This window comes from Terrapene carolina, unplaced genomic scaffold (assembly GCF_002925995.2).
Source record: "Terrapene carolina triunguis isolate 2854851 unplaced genomic scaffold, T_m_triunguis-2.0 Scaffold136, whole genome shotgun sequence".
Taxonomy (NCBI): domain Eukaryota; kingdom Metazoa; phylum Chordata; order Testudines; family Emydidae; genus Terrapene; species Terrapene triunguis.
In genome coordinates this window covers 2,573,130-2,590,445 of record NW_020664487.1, presented here as the reverse complement: position 1 = coordinate 2,590,445, position 17,316 = coordinate 2,573,130, and the positions used below count along the sequence as shown (strand labels likewise).

Sequence of the window (17,316 nt, the reverse complement as noted above, 5' to 3'; positions counted from 1 at the left end):
GCGCTCCGTGCGGGGCTGGCAGCCCGAGCCCCAGGGAGAGCGGGGCCGGGCAGTTGGGGCTGGCAGCCCGAGCCCTGCCCCCGTCAGCAGGGGAGCTGGCAGCCCGAACCCCAGCGCTCCGATCAACTTTGGCTGACTGTAAGAAACGAGTACCCCCTTCTGGCAGAAAAAGCTGCTGCAGTTTTGTTACCATTTTCAACAACATACTTATGCGAGAAAGCGTTTTCCTCCTCTGCACAACTGAAAACCAAATACAGAAACAGACTTGATGCCGAACCAGACCTGAGACTTTATCTTTCTCCAGTGGTTCCAGACTTCCAAGAGCTATGCAGAGCAAAGCAAGCACATCCATCGCACCGAGGAAATTTAAACTTATATTCATGGAAATACTCATTTTTAGGAGGGGGTTCACAAGATTTCACAATTTAGTGAAAGGGGTTCGCGGGCTGTTAAAGTTTGGGAACCACTGGGCTAGGCTGACCCCCTGTTCATGTGACCAGATAACTCAAGGTTAAAACTGTAGTGTAGACATACCCTCTGTAGTCACAGCATTCCTCTTTGGACCAGCAGAGGGTCAGAGTAGATTGATCCTGGTATTCCAGGTGGTGTGGGAGGCAGGCAAGGCAGTGAATAGGTGAACAGGCTACATAATGGTTCTTCACCCACTTCACAGAGGCATGGGCCCATGCTTTCCTGCCATTTGAACTGTGGCATGACTGAAGAGACACAGTTGCTTACATTAAGGTGAGAGGGGCTGGAGATTGCCAAGGCAAAAATGGCAGATAATAAGGAAGTAGCATGGGAAAGTCCCACTTAACTAAGGTATTATCATAAGGTAGGAACCTTTCTAGTGGGCAAATGGCATATAGATGTCTGAGTCTGCTACCACCTCCAAGCTAACGGAGCTTGTCCTTTTGCCTAAGGACAAGCCTTTTTGTCCTTTTACATCCAGAATTCCTGGGTTTATTTCCCTCAAACAGGGAAGTTATTACATTGGCATTGCCCTTAGTTTGGGCAAAGGACAGTATATGCACTGACATGTTCCTTGTGTGCTTCAGCATCCGAAGTAATATCAAATATAATTATGTGGGTAGAATCCCACTCACCTTTTCCTGCAGAGAGCCGAACTGATACCTGAGCTGGAATGCGAACAGCTGGGCAGAGGTAGGACTTGGGTTGTTTCTCTTCTGAGGGACACGGCTGCAATTCAGGAATTGGATGAATATGTTCCATAATGTAGGATTTAGTACTTTAATAGCATAGGATGCTCCAACATGCTGGTAGCGCTGAGCATTCCTGCTGAGTCCACACACCTCTCTCCTTCTCTGTAATCCTCAGTGGGATTTAGGAAGTAAAATAAACACAATGCACCAGTAACAAGGTTTGGAAATTGAGGGAACAAGCAGCCCAGCCCCTTGCTTCCTGTCTCTTTCCCTAAGTCCCACTGAAAGCTGTTGTGTTGCATTGCTGCAGGTGGTCACCCTGGCAGACTATGACCATGTGGAGGAAGTAACCAAAGAGGGTGTAAAGAAATCCCCTTCTCCAGGCTACCCACTGATCTGTGTAACACCTTGTGATCCTCACTTCCCCAAGTACTTAGTCATGAAGGAGCGCTGCGATGAGGCCGGGATCAACCAGTCTTCAATACAGTTCAGCTGGGAGGTGGCAACCCCCACTGATGGGAATGGGGCCAGATCACCCTTTGAAACAATTACGGACAATACGCCGTTCACTAGCATCAACCACATGGTACGTGACTGTGTACTGTAGCGCAAGAGGGTGTGGATTGTGCATAACAGTACATGGTGAGTGTTGTGGGGCTCAAAGCGCATCCTTGAAGCATTTGCTGTTTTGAAATTCTAGGTCAGTGGAATATCAGTTCTTGAAGAACCATTAACTAAGTTAAGTAATGTGCGTATATTTTACACCCACCCAGCCACCCACAAAGCGCCCAGCTTCATTAAGAGAACATTATTAAGGTTGCAAAGTCCAGCACACAAAAGTTAAGACGTGCCAGAAATAAGGTTGCCTGTGCAACCTTAATTCAGCCCCCTGGTGCATATGCATTATGATACAGTCTTTAACGCCCTGATCGATAGGACGCCTGCCTCATTTGGTGCACAGGACGGATGGTGCTCACTGAATGAAAACCTATTCAATATTTTGTTTTATTCTGGTTGTTTAACGGGTGGCCCTAGGCATTATTTGCTGCACAGTATTCAAACTCTTCTCTCCAGACAATTATTAATTTCCTTCCGGGCATTTCCATGGTGCTCCTCACAAGAGCATGAGCGTGCTTCACAAACATGAATGAATCTATTATCTGTGAAGTGGGGGGGGATGGCATTATCCCCGTTTTACAGAAGGGGTACTGAGGTAGAGAGAGATCAAGGTCAGAAGTTTCCACTAATTTTGCATGCCCAACTGAGAGTCCTAGGACCTGACTTTGAGAGTACTCAGCAGTACGTTGTAAGCCCTAGGAGACAGGGACCATCTCTTTGTTCTGTGTTTGTAGAACACCTAGGGCAATGGGGTCCTGGTCTATGGCTAGGAGCCTCAGGCAGGACAGTAATATACATAAATTGATAATAACGAGAACACTTCGTCTATTCAAACACAGCTCCCACTGACTTCATTGCAGCTGTGAGTGCTCAGCCCTTCTGCAAATCAGCTCTTGCGTATGGGGGCGGGCCTGGCTTTGCCTTTTACACACAGGCAGACCTCTTTCCTCATTCCTCCCAGGTGCTGGACAGCATTTACTTCAGCCGGCGGTTCCATGTGCGCTGTGTGGCAAAAGCCGTAGACAAGGCCGGGCACGTGGGGACCCCGCTGAGAAGCAACATAGTTACCATCGGGACCGACAGCGCCATTTGTCATACTCCTGTGGTAGCTGGAACGGCCCGAGGATTCCAGGCTCAGTCATTCATTGCCACTCTGAAGTATCTGGATGTCAAACACAAGGAACATCCCAACAGGTATAAGCCTGGAAAGGCGCAATCACCTGACCCTGATTCTGGTCTTCCAGGGGTTTAACAGTTTAATTCATTTTTTTTACATACGCAACAAACAGAACAGAAAAAGAGGGATGGGTGTAAGAAATGAGGTCTCTTTCGTATATCATGAACTGGGTCTGCCCCCAAACACACTCCTCATATTTAATACTGAAGGGCTGCAGTGAGCATTCATATGATTTCCTCTGAAGTCATGCCTTACTCCTTGAGTTAGAAACACTGCAGTCAGGGGGTCTATTTCAAGGAATACAGTGCTGCTCAACATCAGGGAGGAAATTCAGCCCTAAATAAATATAACACTAACTAACTCAAACTTGTACTATGAGCTGTGGACAAGACCTTAGCTATGTGCTGTGTAAACTGCTATAATACGCACCCCTTTTGTGAACAGGTTTTGCATAAACAGCTGTTCCTGTTTGTTTATTCTGTCCCAGAATCCATATTTCAGTGCAAATCCCCCACCAGGATGGAATGCTGCCTCTCATCTCCACTATGCCTCTGCACAACCTGCACTTCCTCTTATCCGAGTCCATCTACAGACACCAGCATGTCTGCTCAAACCTGGTCACCATCCGGGATCTGCAGGGCATCTCGGGTAATCTTTAAAGCAAGCTATTGCTTGGTAAATTAAAAAGGAAACATGTACAGAGTGTAAGCTTAAGCTCTTTAAGGCAAGGACCTAGCATGCTATTGGCACTATATAATGAAGAATAATATCTCTGTTAAAGTGATATCAATATTCAGCAGAGTTGCTATATTTGAGGGAGATAAATGGGAAGGAATGCACTTAGCAAGTCATTTCCCCTTTCCCGTACATGTTCTTTGGCAGGTCTTTATCAAGGTATATAGTGAGCCCCTGTGCCTCATTCTGCTGTGTGGCACAGAAAGCAGCATCAGCAAACGAATCATGTGGAAGGGACGCCATGAGCCAAGGAAAAAATCCAAAACTTGTCTTTAAAAATTAGTTTAAGCTACCCTGGGACTGCAAACACTCTAATGCACACGTCATAATTGTATGTTTATTGCATGGTGTCACTACAGGGCAGAGTTAAGGTTGTTTGGATGCCCTAACTGTGCATTTTCATACCTTAACATGTTTGGATATTTTATAAGTTTAACCTTAGTCCTGAGTTTCCTGGCTTTGTAATGTTTTTTGTTTCTGGAATAAATGCAACATCCCTGTTACGTTTTTACCTTTATGTTATTTATATGGACTCAGCCTTACCTCCAGTTTAACGTAGCGAAAAGTGCCTCTAAGCAGTACTGTAATAAAAATCGTCATCTCAGTATATATCCGATATCTCATCTGATAATTAAAATGTTATGTCAGTACCTAGGCCAGAGTTCCTTAATTCACAGAGATACGTCTCCTTTTGTTTCCTAATTCCAGAAGCGGGATTCCTGGATGAAGTGACCTATGACAGCATCGTTCTGGGTCCTGGATATGACCGTCCATACCAGTTTGATCCCACCGTGAGAGAACCAAAGACAATCCAGCTCTACAAACACCTCAATCTGAAGAGCTGCATTTGGACCTTTGATGCTTACTATGACATGACAGAATTAATCGATGTCTGTGGGGGATCTGTAACTGCTGACTTCCAGGTGAGGGTTCATTTCCATAAGACTTGGGCCCAATCCAGACTTCTTTACTCAGGCAGAAGTCCTGTAGCAGTAATATTCATTGGGCGTGCCTTCCATCCCACGGAATCAGTACACATTTGATTTTCGCCTGGCTGTTATTTAAGGTAGAATAGTACATCATGAAATGTTCTTGGCTCTTTTATTTTGATAAGCATGGTGTTGTTTTAATGATATTATTCCATGGTATGCTAGAGAATATACTGTAAATGGTGTAAGTGCAATAATGTATTGGTAATATGAAAATTCACGATTGTCTCTGCTGTTAACTGTTTTAGACCAGATGCTCAGCTGGTGTAAATCAGGATTGAATTCAGTGGATATATGTTGATTTACACCTGCTGAGAATGTTGCCCTCTGTGAATAGTGGAGTGAGCTCACAGGAATTGTTTGAGGTTTCTCAAATGTGCAGATTAGCCCTGTGAAGCTCAGCAATATAAAATAATGGCTTGTGTGTATGAGCACCACTGCCCTCTACTGGTTGCAGTATGTATAACCAATATATTCTAATAACCCAGACTGGCTCGTTTAACTGTTCCTTCTACTGACTGAGCAAACAGAGCTGCTCTTTTAATGCACCGAATAGAGACTTGCGTTTTTAGAGCTGAAATCATGATTCACAGTACCTCGTGCGCAGTTAGCGTATGTGTGTGGTTAGCTCATGTGCGCAGTTAGCGTATGTGGTGGAGCCCAGGTATTCTAACCAACACACATACCCATACATGTATAATGCACACAGAGCTAGGGTACACGCATATAAAGATAAAGGCATGTTTGCAGACTCGGCTTTCACTAACACTAGTGTTTTCGGTGGGTGAGGAACAGCTTTGTATTTACACAATGTTCTTTCAGCAGAATAGGGAGAGGGAGGTATTTTTCATTTCTCAAATGCTAATCAGGAAAAGACAATCTTTATTCACATTGGCAAACTCATTCATCATTTTAGTGACAGTTACTTTTATTCCAATAGTTTTTGAAAACCAACAACGTTGGTGATGATCCACTGAGTTGTTGTCTTTATATGTGCTCATTTCATATATTAAAATCCAGTTATCAGGAGGTCTCGAATGGTTCGTAGGCTTTCAACTGACCCTCTGCACATCACCCGATTTGCCTGCTTGAGACAATTACAGAGAGATTTTTAACAGCAATAAGAGCTGACCTAACTCTGTTCCCATTTAAGTCAATGGATCAATTACCATTGACTTCAGGGAGAGCCGAGAGAGGCCAACATTGCGCATTTATCAAAATCCTGGCTTTAATAATTAGAAATGCTACTTATTTCTTTATCATGCAAATCAAGAAAACTATTTGTCTGTTAAACTCTTGTCAAACTTTTTTTAATCTGTAAGTATTTTCTTACTACCTGAAAATCTTAAATAAGATTCTAGACAAATTACAATATTTGCTTTTTCAAAACATCTGCTGCAATCAATGCTTCAAGCACTTGAAAAAGAGCTTTCATCAGCTCCATCTGTGTACATTTGCCTCCGTACTATGAATTGGTAAACAAAGAAAAATACCTATTTAACCCTACACCAGAATGGCAGAGTGTGCAAGAAGATGTACTGTGAGAAGAGAAAAAATGGCTTTGTGTAAAGATACAATATATGAAATGGGCATGTGTAAAGATAGGTATAATATGATAGCTTTATACCTTGCCCATTTCATATACAAAAATCCAGTTACCAGGGTGTCTTGTATGGTTTGTAGGCACACTATAATTATCTGTGCTCCAAGAGGGAGGACTAGACAAGTTTCCCTCCTCCCAACCATACTTGTTCATTAATCAGCAATAATCATAGAAATGCAGGACTAGAAGGGACCTCAGAAGGTCATCTAGTCCAGTCCCCTGCACTGAGGCAAGATTAAGTGTTATCTAGACCAGCTTTTCTCAAACTAGGGTCCGCGGACCCCTGGGGGTCCCCAGGCCCCACTGATCAACTCCTCCTCCTCCCTCCCTCAACTCCTTCCCCCTCCCTCCCAGTGCCTCCTGCACGCTAAAAGTCCGGCAGCACAGCGGGGCGAAGGTAGGCTTCCTACCTGCCCCGGCTCTGCCCTGCTCCCAGAAGCGGCCAGCAGGTCCCTGAGGCCCGGGAGGGGGGCAGGGGGCCTCCGTGCGCTGCCCCCGCCCCGAGCACTGACGCTGCAGCTCCCATTGGCCAGGAACTGCAGCCAATGGGAGCTGCGGGGGCAGTGCCTGCGGGCAGGGGCAGCGTGCGGAGACCCCCTGGCCCTCTGCCTAGGAGTTGCTGCCAGAGGGATGTGCCAGTTGTTTCTGGGAGCCGAGGTAAGTGCTGCCCAGCTGGAGCCCTCACCCCCTCCCGCACCCCAACTCCCTGCCCCAGCTCAGAGCCCCCTCCTACACTCCCACCCAGAGCCCACACCCCTCCCTCCCTTCCTCCCTCCTCTGAACCCCCTGCCCTAGCCCAGAGCCTGCACCCAAACTCCCTCCCAGACCCCTCATCCCCTCCCACTCCCAAACTCCCTCACAGAGCCTGCACCCTGCATCCACTCCTGTACCCCAACCCCCTGCCCCGGCCTGGTGAGGGTTAGGGAGAGTGAGCGATGGAGGGAGGATGGATGGAGTGAGCAGGGGCGGGGCCTCCAAAGGGGCGGGGCAAGGGCTGAGCTGGGGGGTGTCTTGAGGGTCCCTGAAAATGTTTAAATCAAAATGAGGGTCCTGGGATTGCTAAAGTTTGAGAACCACTGATCTAGACCATCCCTGACAGGTGTTTGTCCAACCTGTTCTTAAAAACCTCTAATGAGCACCCCTAGATAATTTGTTCCAGTGCTTAACCACCCTTACAGTTAGGAAGTTTTTGCTAATGTTTAATCTAAATCTCCCTTGCTGCAATTTAAGTCCATTGCTTCTTGTTCTGTCCCTACTGGATAAGGAGATCAATTTATCACTCTCCTCTTTATAACAACCTTTTATGTATTTGAAGACTGTTTTCATGTCCCCCTCAGTCCTCTTTTCCAGACTAAACACAGTTTTTTCAATCTTTCCTTATAATGTCATATTTTCTAGCCCTTTAATCATTTTTGTTGCTCTTTTCTGGACTTTCTCCGACTTGTCCACATCTTTCCTGAAATGTGGTGCCCAGAACTGGCCATAATACTCCAGTTGAGGCCTTATCAGTGCTGAGTAGAGTAGAAGAATTACTGCTTGTGTCTTGCTTACAAGATCCTGCTAATGCATCCCAGAATGATGTTTGCTTTTTTTGCAGCAGCATTACATTGTTGACTCATATTTAGTTTGCGATCCACTATAACCTCCAGATCCTTTTCTGCAGTACTCCTGCCTAGGCAGTCATTTCCCATTTTGTATTTCTGCAGTTGATTATTCCTAATGTATGACCCTTGGGGTGGGGTGGGGGAAGCAAGACCTTACAATGCCTTAGAAATACTGCATCCTTCCCTTTGTACATCCTACATGTAGGACATCCATGATTTTCCTTGTGGAAAGAGGTAGCTTGTCATCCACGTGACACAAGATCCAAACCTATAGGAGAAGAATTCTATGAATGCTGCTCTGACTTTTTGCTATTTCTGGGGCAGAATCTGAACTGCTCTGAGTGTATAGGGTTTACTAGTTACAGTAAATCTACAAAGCATTGTTATGAACTGGTGCCAGTATCTTTCACCCCCCCAAAACCCCATAACCATCTTTTTGTTTGATTGACAGGTGCGAGATTCTGCCCAGTCCTTCCTGACAGTCCATGTCCCTCTCTATGTGTCCTACATTTATGTGACCGCACCAAGGGGCTGGGCTTCTCTTGAACATCACACAGAGATGGAATTTTCCTTCTTCTACGACACTGTTCTCTGGAGAACAGGTAGACTGACACATTTTTCCTCTTTTCGCAACTGTTACTGCAGTCTTCACTTTGGGCACAACTTGCTGAAGCACATGGGAGTTCTGTCTGAGTTAAGACAAATGGGATCAGACCCTTAAATTGTAAATATTTAGCAAGGAGAGTCATCCTTCACCTTCTAAGCTCTGTCCGTTAACAAATGAAACTGCCTTCACTGAGTCATAGACATTGTAGCTGGAAAAGACTATTGGGTCATCTAGCCCTTTCACTGTCCTGGCAAGATTGTTCACTGGGATATACTTTTTAGTGCTTTCTCCAGCTCTCTTTGAAATTATTCAAATGTTGGTGCTTCCTACCACAGTCTGACAGGACTCACCATTTGGAATTTTTTCCCAATAATTGGTCCAAACCGACTTTTGTTCAGTTACTGTCAGGTATAAACTCTGCACAGTGTCTCTCCTTTTTTGATGATTACACCAAAGAACCAGCTTGTGTGTGAGCCCATCCTTTCTATTTAGTCAAGCTGTCCGTAGTCCTTGTAATTTCCCTCCAGTTTCCCCCCTCCTTGAACCCTGGGCTTGTGGTGAGTAGGGCAAGAATTCTGTTTTGCTAAACATATTGAGGTTTCAGAATCTGTTTTCATTCTGCGCCAGAACAAAACCAAGAGCTTTCTTAAAAAAAATTTTAAAACCCATGAGAGCACGTGCCACTGCAGAATAGCTAGTACTCTGAATTAAGCTGAGCAGGGACTTGTATCTGCATCTCCCACATCCCAGGTGAGTGCTCTAACCACGGGACTACAGGCTCTTCTGGGCTGTCTCTCTCATTTTGACCAGAAAGTCCATCCTGATGTGTTTAGACAAATAGGAATTTTCCAATTCATCCAAAGTTTCCTCTAATTTTTTACATCCACGTGCAGAATGAATTTTGTTATGTGTACCAATATGGAGGTGATGTGTGGCGGGGGTGGGGCCGAGGGGGTTCGGAGTGTGGTAGGGGGTTCAGGGCTGAGGCAGAGGGTTGGGGTACAAGTGGTGTGGGCTCTGGCTAGGGATGCGGGCGGTGGGGTGGGAGATGAGGGGTTTGGGGTGCAGGAGGAGGCTCAGGGTTGGGGCAGAGGGTTGGGGTGCAGGGGGTGCAGGCTCTGGGGTGGGGCCGGGGATGAGGAGTTTGGAGTGCAGGCTACCCCAGGACTGCAGCAGGGAGAGAGGACTCTGTCTTGCGCGCGGCGGCAGCCCAGGGCTGGACGAGAGGCGCCCCTCCCCGGCTGCGGCAGCTCCGAGGCTGGGGCCAGGGGAGAAGTGCCTCTCCCAGTCTGCGCAACCCTTGATAGCCTGCTGTGTGGCCACATAGCTTAGAGGTAACTTAGGTTTCATCAATAAATTCCCGACCAGCTGAAGCTGAGGCCCCAACCCTGCAGCCCTCCCAGGAGTAGTCTCGCTACTCACATTGAGTAAGAGCTGCAAGGATTGGGCCCTGGCTGTGTATTGTCAGATTCTCTACCTCTGGAATTCATTCTGGTGGTGTGAATTCGTTCATTGCAAGCAGATGTTCTAGACAGTCCCCTTGCTGTTACATTCACTTTCTCCTCAATATGCCCATGCAGGGATTCAGACAGACAGCGTTCTCTCCGCCAGGCTGCAGATAATAAGGATCTACATCCGAGAGGATGGCCGGCTGGTTATTGAGTTCAAGACCCATGCCAAATTCAGAGGTAAGAGTGTCAGCTTTGATTTGGAACATCATACAAATACTGCTTGGTCCTGAGGACAGTGATGATAAAGTTCTAGGATTGTTGTATATGGCTGAGGGCAATGTTCACGTTCAAAGAATTTATTTATTTTTACCCAAAGGCCAATTTGCTTTTCTGCTGTTACCCTCTTAGCTGGTTGCTGTTTGTTTGATTCATTCCCTGGGTTTATCTGCACCATAATTCACCTGTATTGGGAAGGACTTGTGGAATTCTGTCTGCCTTACTCCTTTTCCGCTTGTTCCTGCCCAGGGCAGGCCAGCTGTGCTCTCTGCCTTCAGGAGCCAATGCTCTAAGGAACAGGAAACCAGAGCAAGCATAGTTTAATGCCAGGTATTGGGGACTCCCAACGCCAGCAGTGAAAGTGTTGGCATTAATGGTAGGCAGCTGGATGGAGTGAGGTTCCTATACTCCAGAGTTTGCTGGCTGCCGTTAGTGTCAGCTGGTCTTTGCAGAAGACTACTTTTGTCATGGCCTTGTCTAAACGAATGACTTTCTGAAATCCTTTGATTGTTGCTCTAGCACAGACATGGGCAAACTACAGCCTGCGGGCCACATCCGGCCCGCGGGACCATCCTGCCCGGCCCCTGAGCTCCGGGCCGGGTAGGCTAGCCCCCGGCCCCCCTCCCCCGCAGCCCTACCTCACCGTGCCGTGGGCGCGCGCTGGGCAGGAGAGCAGGGAGGGAGGCTCACCCGCAGCCTCCGGGGAGCAGGCAGGCGGTGCAGGTGGCGGGAACGCGGGCGGATGACTCAGGAGGAACAGGGGCAGCCACGCAGCCGGAGAGAAGCGGCGGTTTTCCCTTCAACGCGCCGCTTCTCTCTGGCCGGCTGCACGGCCGCCCGGTGGCCTCCTGAGAGAAGCGGCGCTTTGAAGGGGAAACCGCCGCTTCTTTCCGGCTGCCCCTGCTCCTCCGCCCGCGTTCGCAGGGACGCATTCAGAGTCGGGCTTGGGGGGAGGGGGGTTTGATAGGGGGTGGGGTTCCGGGGGGGCAGTTAGGGGCAGGGCATCCTGGGAGGGAGTGGTCAGGGGACAAGGAGTGGGGGGCGTTGGATAGGGTGTGGGGTCCTGGGGGGGTCTGTCAGGGGGCGGGGGTGTGGATAGCGGTCAGGGCAGTCAGGGGACAGGGAGCAGGAGGGGTTGGATAGGAGGTGGGGTTCCAGGGGGGCAGTTAGGGGACAAGGAGCAGGGGGGGTTGGATAGGGGTGTTGGGGTCCGAGGGGGGCAGTCGGGGCGGGAGGTGGGGGGGGGTGGATATGGGGCGGGGACCAGGCTGTTTGGGGAGGCACAGCCTTCCCTACCCGGCCCTCCATACAGTTTTGGAACCCCAATGTGGCCCTCGATCAAAAAGTTTGCCTACCCCTGCTCTAGCACCACTGCAGTACCATCATGGCTAGCAACAGTGGGAATGCTACTGTACATCAGCTGCCAGTGTTTTACCATTGTGTTGTTTGTAAATCTTTCTTAGGGCAGGCTTGATCCTGACTCACACAAGTTACCATTACTCACATGAGTTATCCCACTGAGTTCCAAGTTCTTGAGATCCAAGATTGGACCTTTTCATATTTTGTTTTATTTTAAACCTTCAATGGAACATTAGATACTCTACTGACCACCTCTCCAGCATGTGACTTCAAGACAAGTTTGCCAGAAGGCTAGATACAGGTAAAAATATGTCTTTCTAGGTGATGTATTTGTATTCCTCCATACAGGGCATTTTGTGATGGAGCACCACACTCTGCCAGATGTGAAGTCTTTTATAATGACTCCAGACCACCTAGGAGGGATTGAGTTCGATCTGCAGCTTTTGTGGAGTGCACAGACTTTTGACTCCCCGTATCAGCTGTGGAGGGCAACCAGCTCCTATAACAGGTGAGGAAGAAGGACTGTGGGTACAGTTGGCTTTATAGCTTCCATCAGCAGAATGGTGTTCGTGCATGCTGAGAATGCCAGTCTTAACAGCATCCTGGAGCGAAATGTCCAGTTCAGTCATACTAGCACTTAATTTCTCTCTCTGCTGTTATGGCATTAGCCACTAGCATGAAACTTTATTTCTGTTTATCTCCTGGGTGGCCTTGATAAATCCTCTAATCTGTTTGGATCTTGCATAAGCAGAAAGGCTCTTTTGAGCATAGGATATAAGAATGGAGGTAGAATAAGTGAATGGCAACAGTCTCATCTGTTCGATGTCCTGAACACATGATCAGGGCTTTTTTTTATATATATATATATGCTTATAAATTTTTTATTCTCCAAGAACTTCTCACCATATTAACAGCCTATTGTTTGTAGGGGCTTGGTAGTGGGATATGGAGTCTTTGGGCCTGATTTTCGGTTGCTTTGCCCCTGTGTAACTCTGGGGTAAATGACTGCACAAGGTGCAAGGCAACTGAGAACAAGGTTTCCATTCACTTCTATGGCAACAGCTGAATTAAACCCTGGTTGGTGGGTAGCCCCTAATTTTGTTATTAATCTGGTGGCTCCTTTGTCTTCCTCCTCCAGCTATGATCTGTATCATCTTATATAAATGACACCTCTTCAAAACCCCTCCTTCTCTTTATCCAGTTGCCTCCTCTCCTCTTCTCGGTGTCCTATCTTCTGTTTGTTTACCTGAAATTGTAGGCCCTTTACAGCAGGGAATGTGTCTTACCTAGGGGTCTGATTCTGATACCCTCACTCAATGGAACTACTTGTAGAATGAAATCCCTTTACTCAGCCAGTAAAGTAGTATTGGAATCTGGCCCTATGTTAGTAAGCACTATATACCTTTATGGCAGTACCTATATGGTCCCTCATAACAAGGATTGTTGGTGGCCTATGTAAAATGGATTCAGTGGCCTCAAGTCCAGTCATCAGTATCTGCCTGGTGGACAGACTCAGCAAAGGGAGCTAGAATCGAATGGCCTATGGAACCTGCATTACCTCAAGGGTTTGAGAGGAGGCACATAGGAGGGCAGCTTTCACTGCTACAGCCAACGCTGTATCCGTCATGTGAGTAAAGGAAGAGCTTAATCTCCAGGGCTGTCAATCCAGTTCCTTTCAAGTGTACTGAATTCATTTTTGGGAGGAGGGACAAAACATCTGTATAAGTAGCATGGAGGTATTGGTAGTGACTTCATTCCTAAGGGCGCATTGAGATTTGCGCTTTAAAGCAGGATTTCAATCCCTGTGTTTCACAGTTTAATTAAAATTAAGGCTGTCCTTGATAGAAGTACTTACGCTATGATCCAGAAATATCTTCATTCACTCTGCTTTTCTTGCTATCATTTCAGTAAATGATCCCATGTCTCTCGTCCACCTGTGTTCGTGCTCACAGGCAAACAGAGCATCTTTAAACATTGTGGACCAAATTCTCATCCCTGCTGTAACTCCACTGGAATTGATGGACTTACACCTGGTGGTGGTGGTGGTTCAAAACTTTTATCTTCAGTATTGGAATAGTGCAACATGCATGGATAATCATTTGTACTAATGAGAAAATGCTGGATGCAAAAAGCTATGCAACTGCCCATCTGATAAATGTTTCCAGGCAGGTAAACAACTCCCAGATTAATATGGTAACCATGGCATCTCCCATCTGTTTCCAGGAAGGACTATTCTGGAGAGTACACAATCTACTTAATCCCTTGTACTGTGCAGCCCACGCAGCCGTGGATTGACCCAGGAGACAAGCCATTGGCGTGTACTGCTCATGCCCCAGAAAGGTGAGGAGAGGCGCTATTCTCCTGTTTCACTGCTCACTCAGACCCCAAGGCCTGCGTTCAGAGTTGGTACAAATGGGTTAACCTCAAGGGAGTGGAGCGTATGAGTAACTGATAGTTTGTGGAGTTGGAAATGAAGAACCCTCCAATGAAAGAGATTGAAATGTGTGGATATAGGAATGAAGAATAGTTATATTGAGATGTAAATGTGGTTGGGGTACACAAATTTCATAGATATTAAAGAAAGCCACACACAAACAGAAGGTGTGCAGTGGAATATGCCTCCAGAGGAGGTGGTGCAGGGTACACAGCACCACAAGCTGAAATGGCTTAGGGTACGTCTACACTACGAGATTAATTCGAATTTAGATAATTCGAATTTGGGAAACAGATTGTATAAATTCGATTGTGCGCGGCCACACTAAGCACATTAATTCGGTTTTTAACCACATTAATTCGGTGGTGTGCGGCCACACTACCCCATTAATTTTAACCACATTAATTCGGTGGTGTGCAGCCACACTACCCCTAATTCGAATTTACAAAATCGATTTTGGTGCTACTCCGCTCGTCGGGGTGGAGTACAGAAATCGATTTTAAGCGCCCTTTAATTCGAAGTAACTGGCTCCGTTGTGTGGACGGGTTAAGGATTAATTCGGATTAACGCAGCTAAATCCGAATTAAAGTCGTAGTGTAGACCAGGCCTTAGATAACAGTGTTGACTTTGTGCTAGCTTTAGAAGGAAGTGGTCTGTCTGCTTGCATCATTTGCATGGACACAGCAGGCATCTGACATGAGCTATAACAGCAGAAACGAGAGGGGAGAAAACTCTCTATTGGCTTTGGATTCTAGCAGTGAATGAGATTGTCCTCCATCAAAATAGTAGAACAGGGCTCCCTCAACATTAAATCTATAGTTTGACTGGAGCCCCTCAGAACGGTTTGTAACACGGCTAATTTCACTACGTCTGAGCACTTGGTTCGGATGTCAGCAAAAAATGGTCAGAAAGGCAGGGGAAAGCATGATCTCTTTTTGTTTCCTTTTGCTTCTGTCAAAGACAATCTGTGGAGTTACATAGGCCTGATCGTCACAGGGGCTGAATATCAGTGGCTCCAGTGGGAGCTGCAGTACTCAGGACATCTGAAAATCAGAACCACGTTGTTCTTGTTCTCCTTTTGGGGTGAAGTTCACTGCCCCCGCCCACATACACTCCGACAGAGTAACTGGGCTGCGTGCGGGGTACTAAGCAGGAGTTGGGTTGTGGAAGATGAAATTTACTGTCTTAATCTCTGGCTCTTTTTTGATCGCTACTAAAGGTGGGTTAGTGGCCACTGTCTTTCTCCATCCCTTATGGGGCATTTGGGTATATGAAACTCACGCTCGTTCCCTTGGCCTGCCTGCAAACCCCAGATCAATGCTGGTTTAGTCAGTCCCAGTTCCGGGGCTTGCAGGTGATGCAGAAGCCCACAACTAATCTGCCTGCTCCCCCCCCGAACAGAAGTTGATCCAGTAAAAGATATTACTTCACCCACCTTGCGTCTCTGCTCCCCACTGGACAGCTCTGCCCCTAGGCTTAAATAGTGTGCAGTAGCCCTCTTCAACTGAGAAAATTTCACTCTTGATGCATAGCCTTTGTACCAGGCAACAGCTATTTGTTATTAATGAGTGTTGTGCCCCATATGCTCCAGTTTGAGCATATAAACAGTAGGAAATAAAGCTCCAAAGTGTCAAACAATAGTACCACAGCTGCTGGGTTCTTCTATAGACTCCCATGCTCTCAGCAGATGCTGCATCTCTGGAGGAAAACGCTGACTTGTGACAGCTGCAGCTCAGGGGAAGATGGGGATTTAACGTCTAGTCTACACACAGATTTTGTAGAACTGTGTTGGTCAGAGGGTGCGATTTTCACTCTAGTGTAGATGGCAATAAGCTAAACCAGCATAAGTACCTTTATATCAGTATAACTGGGTCCATCCTAGGATGGTGTGTACCAATTTCACTATATGGGGATGTTTAAAGCGGCATAACTTACGTGTGTGGACAAGTCCAAGCTGCATTTCCTTCTTTTCTTTCTGAGTGCTTGCGCATGTCCATTCCATATTAGGGGTGTGTGCTTGTGGATCCCAGTACAGTCTCCTTAGGGGGTGCCAGAGCCCATCCCCTGGAGTGGCGCCCGCATGGCGCGGTATAAGGGGTGTGGCCGGCTCCCCCCACCCTCATTTCCTTCTTGCCACCAGTGACGGTGCTGGAACATCTGCTGCTTCGGCTAGCCTTGTTTCATTTTCTGTTCTTGTGAACTTTGAAAACCTGTAGTATAGTTGTATATAGTTAGTGGTTTCTTAGTTACCCTTAGTAGTAGTTCTCAACTTTTTGTGAGTCCCAAACGGGACTCAGCCGGGGGACGGGGCATGCCCTGGTCCCCAGGCTTTACGCCCTGCAAACGGCTGATGCCCATCAGCGATCCACATACCAGCTGCCTAAGGTGCTTAGGCGACGGGCACAGCAATGACAAGTGCCATATCTGCAAGTCCTTTAAACCTAGGACGAAGAAGGAGTTCAATATCCATCTGAAAGTGCTCCTAATGGAGTCGGCACTCACTCTGGCAATGGAGCAGCGGTTCGACTCTGCACCGAGCACCACGGCCTTCGTGCGCAGTGCTCCGCCGGTGCCATCCATGAGCCGGCACCGATCCCACTCCACGGCTTTGGGGAAGAAGCCGAAAAAGACTGGGAGGGGAAGATCTCCTACCTCCCTTAAGGGACAGGAGAGGGCTGGGGGGTGAGTCACAACCCGTGCTAGGCAGCTCAACACCCCCTTCGGGAAGTCGGGCCCCAGCTCAAGTCAAGCAGTGCAGCTTGACCCATGCTTCGCCTGCGACCCTGGATAGCGGTGCAGGCCCTGGCCAGCGTCAGGTGCTGTCGACATCCGAAGCTCTTCGAGTGGCTCAGGAGATTCTGACGTTCGCGGTGCCGCCCACATTGGCTCCCGTGGTACCTCAGTCTTGGGGAAAACCCGCGTTGGGACCTATGCGTGTGTCTCAGCCTCAGCAGTACCGATCCACATGGAGAGGGACGTCCTGCCAGTGTTCACCCACCCGAAGCCGTCATGCCTCAGGACTGGAGAGGCAGGCTCAGCAGAGCCCTCTTCGGTCACCACACCAGGGGCACTGATCAAGAGACTAGAGGTGTACCTCGCCGGTAGATTGGCGCAGACCCTCTGAGGCATGCGCCACCCGACAAGAACTCTGGGACCGGCCCCGACCGTCTCCAAGGGCCCGGGACTGATCCTGGAACCGATCGGACACCAGAGACCGCCGATCACTGGACTATCATCGCCTGTCTCCAAGAAGGAGATCGCCCTTTTGGCAGTTAACCACAAGGAGAGGCAAGGACAACC

The 17,316-nt window shown here is 47.7% G+C and overlaps 1 protein-coding gene across 1 annotated transcript in view; it reads left to right on the top strand.

Annotated features, from left to right (window-relative positions):
- FRAS1 (Fraser extracellular matrix complex subunit 1) overlaps nucleotides 1–17,316 on the top strand; it is a 185,924-nt gene that overhangs the window by 157,176 nt on the left and 11,432 nt on the right. The window contains exons 59-66 of the mRNA XM_029911919.1: nucleotides 1,474–1,749; nucleotides 2,743–2,975; nucleotides 3,446–3,606; nucleotides 4,402–4,616; nucleotides 8,341–8,491; nucleotides 10,077–10,184; nucleotides 11,931–12,090; nucleotides 13,806–13,922. Of these exons, the coding sequence (XP_029767779.1) occupies nucleotides 1,474–1,749; nucleotides 2,743–2,975; nucleotides 3,446–3,606; nucleotides 4,402–4,616; nucleotides 8,341–8,491; nucleotides 10,077–10,184; nucleotides 11,931–12,090; nucleotides 13,806–13,922 (1,421 nt within the window). The remainder of the gene's footprint in view (nucleotides 1–1,473; nucleotides 1,750–2,742; nucleotides 2,976–3,445; nucleotides 3,607–4,401; nucleotides 4,617–8,340; nucleotides 8,492–10,076; nucleotides 10,185–11,930; nucleotides 12,091–13,805; nucleotides 13,923–17,316) is intronic.